Below are 12,325 nucleotides of genomic sequence, written 5' to 3' on the forward strand. Positions count from 1 at the left end.
ATAAAGCTAAGGCCAGACTTGTAGCTCAGGGATTTGAGGAATGACTTGGCAACCAAGAAGTTAGAGTGGACTCCAACAGCAGGAAAAGCAAGTTTGAGGATTTTCCTAGCCCTTTTAGCGACACATTCATGGGAATGTAAGTCCATTGACATCAAAGCAGCATTTTTGCAAGGGGAGAAATTTCAAAGGAAAGTATTTTTAAAACCACCAAGAGAAGCTGAAGATATGGAGGGGAAATTATGGAAGCTAAACAAGTATGTTTATGGGCTAAACAATGCATCCAGGGTGTTGTATTTTTCAGTTAGTTTCATCCTACTAAAAGCTAGTTGTATTCAACGAAAAGCAGATCTGGCAATGTTTTATTGGTATTATGAAGAAAAACTAGCAGTCATTTCTTGATGCATGTAGACTTTTTTTTGTGGAGGATCTGCCGCATTTGAGAAATTTGTGGTAGATAAAGTTCTACAAGAACTTAAAATTGGAAGTCGGGCTTACGGAGCTCTTAAATATATATAGGGTTGAATATTAGGCAGACTAAGTAGGGGGTAACCCTAAATCAACAGTCTTACCTAGAGAATGTTAATAGGATCCCAGTAAATCAGGCCAGATCCACCCAAAAGGAAGACTCTGCAACCAAGGAAGAAGCAGACCAGTTAAGGAGCTTAATCGGGCATTAAACTGGTTGTGCACACAAACTAGGCTGGATGCTTGCTCTGATGTATTAGAATTGATCACGGTGCTGAAACATGCTACTGTTGGGGAAGTGCTGAAAGCAAATAAGATATTGAAGAAATTGAGTTTAGACGAATGTACACTCAAGTTTCCAGCATAGGTGACCCAGAAGAAATGAAATTAGTCATTTTTAGTGACGCTTCACACGCTAATCTTCCTGATGGTTAGGGTTCATTATATTTTTGGTGGGAAGAAATTATAAATGTTGTCCATTAGTCTGGGAATCAAAGAAAATAAAGAGGATAGTTAAAAGCACCTTAGTTTCTGAGACACTTGCACTGATAGAAGCGATAGATATGGGTACGTATTTATCGAGTATTTAAAGGAGCTCTTATATAAGGGGCAATCAGAGAAATATTTTCCTGTAGAATGCTATATAGATAACAATTCTCTCTGGGACAATGTCCATTCAACAAAAAGTGTCATGGAAAAGAGGTTGTGGATTTATCTCATGAGTATAAAAGAAATATTGGAAAGAAAAGAAATTTCCAAAATAAAATGGATCGATGCAAGTCAAGTCATCAGTTGTTGGATTGTCTTACAAAGAGAGGTGCTTGTTCAAAGAAATTGTTGGATGTCCTCGAAGAGGGCCACCTTGTGTTATGATGAGTTAGAAAAATGTGGGAAATTTTTTATGTTACGATCACTTTGTAATTCCTTTAGTAATGGGATTTGTTTAAAGAGAAAGGAGGGGAATATACAGTATGTTAATGGCTGACGCTGTTTTATTTTGTCTCTTTTTTCATTTATTTTTTGTGCGTGTGTGCGTGCGCGTGTTTGTGTGTGAAGAAAAGAGAGAAAGCTGTTAGTGTCTAATATGTTCTGTAAATGGATGTTAAATACCGAGTAGTTGAAGGTAATAGGGTGAACAGGCGTTGGGTGTTGATTAGTTAATTGTACTCAGATTATATGTAAAGATGAGCCAGCCAGCACTGGCTGGGTGGTGTTAGGAATGGAGAAGTAAGCTCTGTGATGAGCAATAAACAGTCTCCACCAAGCATCCTAGTCTGTGTCTTCTTCACAACCAAGCTTGGAAGTTTCTCTAACAACCTTCACTAAAATAATATTCCACATCTGTTATCTTATGCAAAATCTTACATCTGCATGTCAAATTTGACTTATGCCCCACCCTGTAATTCCTGTTATGACCAGGTAAGGGAGGGGTCTCGGACTCCCCTCTCATCCCTTCTCTGGTTTGGCCATAATAGGATTTATCTTTTTTAAACAGTGATTTTAGCTTACCACCTCAGTGAGCTCTTGCTCACTTCATTGGTTCATTTGCAATTGCAATTAGAATCAGTCGGGTTGTCTTGAGTTTAAACAAGAAAGATGTAAGTTTATTAACCTTATCACTCTAACCTGGTTAAAATCACTAAAATATACGATGCATCCACGCTCACGTGCACACGAGAGACACACACACACACAAATAGATACAGAGGGGGAGAAAGAATTGGGAAGTTGAAGTCGAGTTGGCAATAAATGGAACACTGTCCTTAATATCCTTAATGTAATGTCCTTGATTGAAGTTAAGATCTTAGAGTCCTCACTAGGGCCACATGCACAATTCCAGGCTTGCTTCTCTGGTACCAGAAGGCTGAAGGTAGGTTTCAACTGTCTTTTTAGTGGTCATCTGTAAAGATCTGCAGTCTTGAGGTTTTAAAAACTGCCACCGTGCTTTCCCTGGGACTTTGGACTGGCAGAAGAAAAGTCTCTCTCTCCCCCTCTCTCCCTCTCCAGCAGATGCAGTCTTTTGTTCACACTGAGGCACAGTTCAAAAAACCTCTGTTACCAGCAGGTATGTTATGTGGCCATCTCTTTGTCTGAAACAGCAATTTCTAGAGGAGTCTTTGAACATCAGAGTCCATCAGACATACTCGGTAGGGGGGAGTTTAGCTGTTTCAAAGTCAAAGGGTGTTGATCATCAGTATTGCCAAGACTAATCTCGCCAATTGAATCAGGGAGCACCCCCCCCCCCCCCCACCCCTTGTCTCTCTCAGCCAGCCCTTGCCTTCTCAGAATGCAAATGTGTGACCATCTTTTTAGCTGTTCAGTTCTGCATTTTTCTTTTTAAAATAGTCATTTGTAGTGTGCAGTAAAAGATTCAAGCAGTGTCCCATATGACAAAATGAATATGTTTCCATTTGGCAGGTGTTGTTTCCGTCACATTCCCCTTCAACTAAAGATTGCACTTGATCTTGATGCCTGGTGTGGACTATCTCAACAGATTCCTCTACTCTCTCGTCTTACTTGACGTTTGTGAGCATTGTAGGGGTGTCTTTTTAGTCTTGAGTTAATGGAAAAATTATTTTTGTAAAATGGGAATACACCAAGGAAATGTTTTATTATAAGGAACTCAGGGCAATAATACACATTTCAATTTTCACACTTGCCATATGCTCGCCAGTAAGATTAATGCCAGGACAAATATTCATATGGCCTTTATTTTCATGCAAAATGGCAGCTGTGGAAATTTGTGAAAATAACTCTTCTAGCAGCTGTCAAACAGTGTTTTAAAAACCTGAATATTCTATTTTCTTGATCTTTCTAATGATGAGATATCCAGATATGTTTACCTGCTATTCATAACTTGTATAAGTTAACAGTGTAAGGCTTTGAAATTGTGCAAGGTGACGTTTGAACAGTTTCTGCATATTTTTTGCTAACAAGGCAAAATATACTATTGTGTTTTTTCTTGGTATTAACCCCTCCCTCTAGCCATACCCACCTACTTATTCGTACCCCCCTCTGAATAGGATCCCCACATTTGTGCAACTGACCACATGTAATAAATAGTTAATGTGAAGTACATTGGAGTTCCAATAGCACGAATAAGATATGAAATATGCCACCACACCAAGCCAAGAAACAAATTCATTTATTAAAATATGGAAACCAAGTGAGTAATAGATTTATTGGGATTTAATGATTGTCATTACCTTACTCCAGAAAAGCCTGGCCTGCAGGTACAATTGGCACCCCACAATCCATCAATGCAAAGCCCTCCATTGTTACAGCTGAAACTCTCTCCACACTTGACTGGTGGGTAGAACCATCTGGAAAAAAAACAAGAATGCTTTTCATTCAAAAGCAAATTAGAATTCACCACAAAATCTGTTTCATGGACAAAAACAAGTAAAATAGACTTTTCAGTAAATACATACTGTATAGTATGTCTTGTATAAAAGTCAGAATTAGTACACATGTTTGAGTCGTTTGTCTCATGTCAGCTGTATGCCATTTGGACTGCATACAACACCAGTTTTATGAGAAGTATGTCATGTATTCAGCTGCTAAAAACTAAATGTCAGCTTGTCCTGCTAACATTAACCTTTTTATACAATAGACATAGGATTTGTCAGTTTAAAGCAGACAGGACAGCTCACCACAGAGACAGGTGAGCTATTAATGAATTCTCCCATTGGATAATTTAAGTTTCAATTTTAAGTTATTGTGTTTAGTTTTAACTTTCATTTGAGAAATCTAATCCAATTCTTTTTCTTTCCTCCAATTTTTCCCTCAGATATTCTCTCCTTACCTCCCACTCCCCACCCACACACAAACACAGTAATTTATATTGGGACATGTTTTGTCCACCATGATGGTACTCTGCCCAATACAGGGATGAGATTTTCCATCAATTTATAGAGTTATAGAGAGATACAGCACTGAAACAAGCCCTTCGGCCCACCAAGTCTGTGCCGACCATCAACCACCCATTTGTACTAATCCTACATTAATCCCGTATTCCCTACCACATCCCCTCCTACATTAATCCCATATTCCCTACCATTCTCCTACCACCTACCTACACTAGGGGCAATTTACAACAGCCAATTTACCTATCAACCTGCAAGTCTTTGGCAGTGGGAGGAAACCGGAGCACCTGGCGGAAACCCACGCGGTCACAGGGAGAACTTGCAAACTCTGCACAGGCAGTACCCAGAATTGAACCCGGGTCGTTGGAGCTGTGAGGCTGCGCTGCTAACCACTGTGCCGCCCCAAATTTAATGTCAATTTTTCTAATCCCGTTGCTCTTCTCTATTCTTATATTACATATGCTCTGATATTTTCATGGTATTGCACATTCTATGACTTCAGATACTCAGCAGTGCTTCAAATGCTTTGATTTTCTATGAGGAAAGAGCTCAAATTTATGGAAAACTCTAAACCAGCATTGCCTTTATTGACAAGGAATTCTTATCTGAAAATTGTGCTAGAGAATTTGTAATTGCAAACCTCAAACTTGGGAAGGCAATTTTTCAGTACTTTATAAATTTATTACTTTACTAGCATTGCAGAGAAATTGTTTCTTTCCAGAATTTTACTTGTATATATCTAGTCCATTTGTAACATACATCAGGGTACATATAAAATAATTTAAATGTGTTTATCAGTCAAGTACTGGATATATTTAAATCAAAAGAGTTCACCGTTGAAGAATTTAAAGATTTTATCTGATTCTATTATTTATATTTGATTATTTATAGATTTGAGATTTAGTTACTAATTTGCATTCTTTTAAATTCTGCTTTCTTTACATTTAAATCCTAACACCACCAGCCCCAAATACCCTCGTTTAGGAATTAGATGAGCAATTTTGAGGTTGTTCCACATCCCTGCAAGAGAAATTGGCAGGACATGGATTCAAATGAAAAACTAGAGGCTGAATTTTGTTGGCGCGCTGCACATCGCAACGGCACGCATTGAACTCGGCGGGTTTCAGAGCCAGATGCTCATTTAAATGGAACGGCCGCCCCCAATAACGTAGAGGGGATGGCTGCTCCATCCCCAGCAATGGCGTCCGTGCTCTGTTGCCAGGTCTGGTGCCATAAAGATTTGTACACATTAGCCAGAGGACAGTGTGAACAGCAGCTTGTAGTACATACTGACAGTGCAGGTACTCTGCCAAAGACAGGTAGTCTCAGGTATCTGTCCCTACTTTACCATGAATTTACAATGATAACTGAAGCGAGCAAGGCCTTTAAACCAACTGGCATTAAGGTAATAGGAATCCCAAATTAAGATAAATTAGAATTGGAGGAGTCTGGCAGAAATTCATAATCTTAATTCCTACCACTTTTTGTTGCTAGTTGTTTTCAATGCCTTGTTCAATTTTTGAGGAGTTTCAGTATATAAAACCGTATGCTTACTCGCAGTATTGTCCAGTGAAATGGTTCGGACAGCTGCAGAAGTATGAGTTGATGCTGTCAAGGCAGGTCCCATTGTTTTTACATTTGTGGTTCATGCAGTCATCTATATTATTCTCACAGTTCATCCCGGTGTAGCCCAGATCGCAGCTACACTCATAGCCTTCCACCAAATCGCTGCAATTACCATGAATACAGAGACTGGACACACAGTCATCAATGTTGTGTTCACACCTTGTGCCTTCCCACCCTGCAATGCAGTTACACTGGTAAAGGTCAAATAGATCTTCACATGTTCCATTATTCTGGCATGGATTTGAGGAACATACTTCTGTGCCAAAGCATCCAATTTGAGCTGGGGGACCGCTCAATATAACAAACTGTTCAGTGTTTGTCGAAGAAATTTGATTGAAGTAGGGAAGATATATTCCACCAATTTTAACCACTCCAAGGCAACCTGTAAAATTGTTGCTTAGTGTTATATTCACATTGTCTCGAAGAAAATTTAAGTTCCCAGCAGTGGCTGTGCTGGTAAAATTGGAATTTCCATTAACAATAATGATCCACCTTGATGACATCATAAAAGGCTCCACCATAGTAATGAGCACTGAATGCCACTGTCCATCTGAGATGTTGATCTTGCTGGAGAGAGTAAGGGCTTCTACGCTGTTTCCACTGTACAATCTGAACTGCAACTGAGAATTATGAAAACCAAACCAAACAGAATCAGCACCATCGCTGGCCTGCAGCAAAACAGCATTCATATCTCTGGTTTTGAAGTCCATGGAAATGCTAATGAGATCTCTTGTGATTAACTTATTGCCAATGTATACAATTGGATTTTCACCTTGAAATGTTGCATTAGCATGACCTGTGAAAAGCCACAAAAATAGAAGATACATTAAGTTATCTCATTGATTCGTCCACACCCTTGGATCCTTCAACAACCTCACCTTTCTGACGCATGGATCTGCTTTTGGAGAAACAAAGACATTTGCAACTAATGGTTAGCACATTTAGAACTGACTGCCTCCAATTGGCTACTATTTTGCTTGGAAATACCCACCATTGTGAAGAATTGCCAAATTACATTGGTTGAATTGTTGTATTTTAACCCAAAGTTCTAATGACACAAAGAAAAGGCTGCAATCCAGTAAGTTTCTTTAAGGATACCAGAATCTTTTTTTAAAGGATTTGTTAAACCAGCTTTCTTAGCAACTAATATCAGACCTTCCAAATTTCTCCTTATTCACATTCTGTGCATGGTATAGGAAGATGAGGAAGAAAAATAGAAGTTTAAAATTAAGTTAATTCAGTGTAGTATGTACTTTACGCTTTCAAAATGTGCAATAGATTTTTTAAAAATGTTTGTTTCTTAGTGTCTGAATATTTGATAAATGAATTCTTGTAGTTCTTACATTCATATCCACCTGGAAGATTCTGACAGTAACATCCTGCAGGACATGGATCAGTGTCACACCACACTTTCACCTCACAAGTTCTTCCAGTGAACGCCCGTGGACATTTACATTCAAAATCGTTCCATGTCACAGTACAATTGCCTCCATTTTGGCAAGGGGTAGTCTGCATAAAAGCAATAAGCATGTCGGTCACAGACCAATTTCTTGTTCATTATATATCATTTTGTCACATCAGTCAGTGACTACACCATCCTCTAGATTATGTTTCCTACGTTACAACAGTGATTGCATTTAAAGTACATAATTGGCTGTAAAGTGGTTTGGGTTGTCCTGAAGTCATGAAAGGCGCAATGTAAATGCCAGTCTTTAGTTGGTAGATTGTAATGAGACTGTACAAGGATCAGTTTTACTTTTGTGTTTGAAAATGCTAGTTCACTGAGAGTGAATCTCTTTAAAATTCACCACCATGCTTTTGGAGAAATGTTCAGCTGTCACCCAGCAAGGATAGTTTAACCAGACTGCTAGTTAAATATGTTTACTTGTACAATACTCCAACCTACAAATAGACCTAACACCAGCAATACATAATCAAGTAAGAAGATTAGCAGCGACTCACTGTAGCATTGAAATAAGCATCACCCTAATTAAAGGTTAACATTTTCAGGTTCCAGGAATACATCAAAAATAAAATGAAAATTTGTTGAGAAGTTCATAAACACGCTCTGTTTTGAATTACCCATAACTATTGCACTATTCCAGCAATGCTAAGGAAATAGAGACTAAAAGTTGGCTAACTTTCCATATAGTCTGGTTGCATAAATAGTTAATATCTATGTTTCTACTTCTAAATATGATATTTAATTTTATTTTTACATTTTTATTTTCTTCCCTTTTATTTTCTAGTCCAATTTTCACAATAGGTAGCTTGACTCAGTCAATAACACTCTTGATTCTTGAGCTCAAATGTTTTGGGTTTTGAACACACAAAACCAGGCTTGAAAGAGTGCTGCATTATTAGAGGTGTGGTCCTTCAAATGAGAAATTAAACCAAGTCCTTGCACGTCTGTTTCTCTTCTTCAGGTTGACCTGAAAGATCCTGAGGTACGTTCCCTCCCAACCAATACCATCAAGAAGTTAAATAATTATTCATTTCATTACACAATCATTGTGGCATCTCGTCGTGCCAAATTGCTGCTGTCGTAGCATAACATTGACTATACTTCAAAAAAAATTTATTATATATGAAACACTTTGCAATGTTTTTGAGAGACATGATTAATGTCCTTTTATCAATTCAAACAGAAAAATACCTAAATTGTAGAGCAGGAGTATAGCATCTTTGATCTCAATTGATAAACTTTTTTTATTCGTTCATTTGATTTGGGCGTCATTGGCTAGGCCTGCATTTATTGCCCATCCCTAATTGCCTTTGAATGAGCCGCTTGCTAGGCCATTTCAGAGGGCATTTAAGAGTCAACCACATTGCTGTGGATCTGGAGTTACATGTACGCCAGACCAGATAAGGACATTAGTGAACCAGATGGGTTTTTACAACAATCGACAATGGTTTCATGGTCACTATCAGACTATCTTTTTAATTTCAGATATATTAATTGAATTCAAATTTCATTATCGAATCCGGGTCCCCAGAGTACTATCCTGGGCCTCTCCTCTGCATTCCTAGTCCAGTGACATTACCACTACGCCACTACCTCCCTCATATCAAGTATACAAACCAGTTATTTTCTTACCGTACAATAATTATCACTGATGCAATCCTTGATCACATTTACAAGTGTTTTATTGTTGTAAACAGCCAGTGAAGAAGTGTAATTCCAGATTTCCAATGGGTAAAACTCCAGTTGGTTATTGTTGAACCTTATATCCTGCAGGCAGCCCTTGAAAGGTCCTCCCCATGCAGCAGAATCATTAGGATCTTGGCCAATGTAGACAATGTCTAAAGGTTGAATCTTCACAGAAGACAATAGATAGTCTAATAGAATAACATCTGATTCACTAACAGTTACCCAAGCTTCATCAAAGCGAATTTCTATCAGTCGTTTAATGCCATCAGCAAGGTTCATGGATGAGTCTACCATCATAGCTTTTGTCTTGATGTTAATGCTGCTGTTGTTCAGATATATTGTGAGATAAGGAACTATACCATGGTTGAGTTGTAATAATAAGCCATCTGCCTTTACTGTGCGTATGAAAAAAGAAATAACAAATTTTGTGCCAGGATCATCCGTGATAACAAAAGAGGCAAAGCTGCTTGAATTCTCATTGCTGAATGTTGCAGAGATGTATTCTGCAGAAAGGAGAAGAAAATGGATTTGTTTTATTGTTTAAAAATATACAGAGCACATTTAAAGATTTTTGGGGGAGAAATAGGTTCATTTCATGAGTTAGTTTATGGATGACGAAACAAATACTTGGTTCAGCATTCAATAGTTTTCTTTTGAATATTGATACGATTAGCTTAATGCTCCTTGGAGACAAACCAAATATTTACTGGTAATTTCTCTCCAAATTTGTGTTCGTTTCACATTCTTACAGACGAAGGCTGCAGCTTAGTGCAGGGTACCTTTTGATAAATTACTATTCTTTATTCACCACATTCTTTGGCCTTTTGTTTCAAGTCACTTGAATACAATCTGCAGCCTTTTCACAAATATTTCTGTTTCTCACTTTTTCTCCATTTCTGTTGATTAACATTTTCAGTGATTAGGAAATTACTATTGATTTTCACTTATTGCAGTTCAATTCCTGTTCTTTACAGTGCATGTTATCTGTCAATTTGTTTAAAGAAAAGAATAGCAAAATAGAAGTTTTATATGAATAAAATAAATTGCTTAGGTTCTTTGCTGTTATTTTGCCTGTGGTATTTAATCTGATTTCTTGCTGTAATTAAGATGGTATGATTACTGAAAGTAAATAATAAAAGCACCATTAACCATCAGGTAGTTGAAGTACATGCAAAATCTGCCATGAAGTTTATAAAGAATACAACCATTTCCAGACGTGTTTTGGGAATGTTCTAGTTAATTCTTTGAACTCAAATAAGTGTTTTGATCTTAAGGCTGGAAAAGATGAAAAAACTTTGAATACAAAAACCCATGTTACTATCTCCAGAGCTAAAGGGAATCTACTAATCAACATTCTCTTGTTTTCTTCTTCTCATGAAAAATTTTAAACCATTTTTTATCATGGGTCTTGTAAGCTGCTGCTGTATGCAGTGGCTCTGCAGCTGACCCACAAAACATCCAGAGCCAGTTTGGGTATCCTCATGATGCCAAACACAATAAAGATGCCCAATTAAAAATGTTTCAGTTGAAGTGGACTCCTATAATGACCTGGATGAAGGGACTGAATGCTAAATTTGCTGATGACACCAAGATAGGAAGGAAAGTAAGTTGTTAAGAGGAGGCAAAGAGTCTGTAAAGGGATTTAGATAGGTTAAGTGAGTGGGAACAAATTTGGCAGATGGAGTATAATTTGGGAAAATCTGAACTTGTCCACTTTGGCAGGAAGAATAGAAAAACAGTATACTATTTAAATGTAGAGATATTGCAGAACTTGGGTGATAGAGGGATCTTGGTGTCCTGGGACATGAATCACAGAAAGTTAATGTGCAGGTATAGCAAATGATTAGAAAGGCAAATGCAATGTTGGCGTTTATTGCAAGGGGAATCGAATATATGAGTAGAGAAGTTTTACTGCAGCTGTACAGGATGTTGGTGAGACCACATCTGGAGTATTGTGTACTGTTTTGGTCTCCTTATTTGAAAAAGGATATAACTACCTTCTCAAGGGCAATTGGGGATGGCAATAAAAGCTGTCCTTGCCAGTGACGTCCACATCCCATGAACAAATAAACAAAAAAGCAGCAGTTCAGAGAAGGTTCTTTCGACTCATTCTGGGGATGAAGGGCTTCTCTTATGAGGAAAGGTTGAACAGGTTGGGCCTAGGCACGTTGGAGTTTAGAAGAATGAGAGATGATCTTATTGAAACATATAAGATCCTGAAGTGACTTGAAAGAATGGATACCGGGAGGATGTTTCCTCTAGTGGGGGAGACGAGAACTTGGGGACACAGTTTAAGAATAAGAGGTCTCCCTTTTAAGATGGAGTTGAGGAGAATTTTTTTCTGAGTGTCATTCGTCTGTGGAATTTTCTTCCCCAGAAAGCTGTGGAGGCTGAGTTAGATTTTTGATAAATGAGGAAGTCAAGGGTTATGGGGGGCAGACAGGAAGGTGGAGTTGAGACCACAACCAGATCAGCCATCTTATTGAAAAGGCGGAGCAGGCTCGAAGGACCAAATGGCCTACTCCTATGTCCTATGTTTCTATAATGTCCACACACTGCACACATGCATAATAAAAAGGGTTTCTGCATTCTCTACTATTCTCTTACAAGCCTACAGAGAGTGGTGCCAGGAAGGTATTGTAACTAGGTGGAGGGAGGGTGGATGTGTGCAATGGTTGGTATAGGGCCAACAACTAATACAGTCTGCTCTACTTATAGTGAGTGCATTGATAATGTGATTCTTCCACTGTAATTGTTGGATGGTAAAACCATCATAGGATGTAGAAATTAAACATTAACCCCATACATTTCCCACAGAATTTAGAGTACATCATTAAAAGTTACAAAGCCAAAGCAAATCCAAGTATGTTAAAGGTAGCATCAGATGATGGAGACTAAATCAAATAAACTGCAAAAAAACAGTTCTAACAATTAAGTTGAGTTTAATATATTTGGATATTCATATTAAATGGTGCTTATATCTTACATGTTAATTTTTGAAAGACAATTACAAAGCCAACAGCTGCAGTTCAGGAGCTTGAAAACTGACCAGTGCATATTGAAAAAGGTAGGTGTTAGCAACATGTGTTTTTTTCTTAGAAAATAGTTTGTGAAGATTTACAATATCCACTGATTTCTCCACCTACGTACCTGACCCTCTCCCTCTCCCCCATTCATTACTCACTCACCTGGGCAGCTCGTAGAGGGAAACCACCAC

The 12,325-nt window shown here is 38.1% G+C and overlaps 1 protein-coding gene across 3 annotated transcripts in view; it reads right to left on the reverse strand.

Moving 5' to 3' along the window:
• LOC137347711 (protein crumbs homolog 1-like) overlaps positions 1-12,325 on the reverse strand; it is a 194,648-nt gene that overhangs the window by 38,728 nt on the left and 143,595 nt on the right. For all 3 annotated transcript variants that reach the window (XM_068012525.1, XM_068012526.1, XM_068012524.1), the window contains 4 exons: positions 9,055-9,611; positions 7,301-7,466; positions 5,886-6,753; positions 3,672-3,788 (listed from right to left, as the gene is read on the reverse strand). In XM_068012525.1, the coding sequence (XP_067868626.1) occupies positions 3,672-3,788; positions 5,886-6,753; positions 7,301-7,466; positions 9,055-9,611 (1,708 nt within the window). The remainder of the gene's footprint in view (positions 1-3,671; positions 3,789-5,885; positions 6,754-7,300; positions 7,467-9,054; positions 9,612-12,325) is intronic.

The sequence above is a fragment of the Heterodontus francisci genome, chromosome 32 (assembly GCF_036365525.1).
Source record: "Heterodontus francisci isolate sHetFra1 chromosome 32, sHetFra1.hap1, whole genome shotgun sequence".
In the NCBI taxonomy this organism is placed as follows: domain Eukaryota; kingdom Metazoa; phylum Chordata; class Chondrichthyes; order Heterodontiformes; family Heterodontidae; genus Heterodontus; species Heterodontus francisci.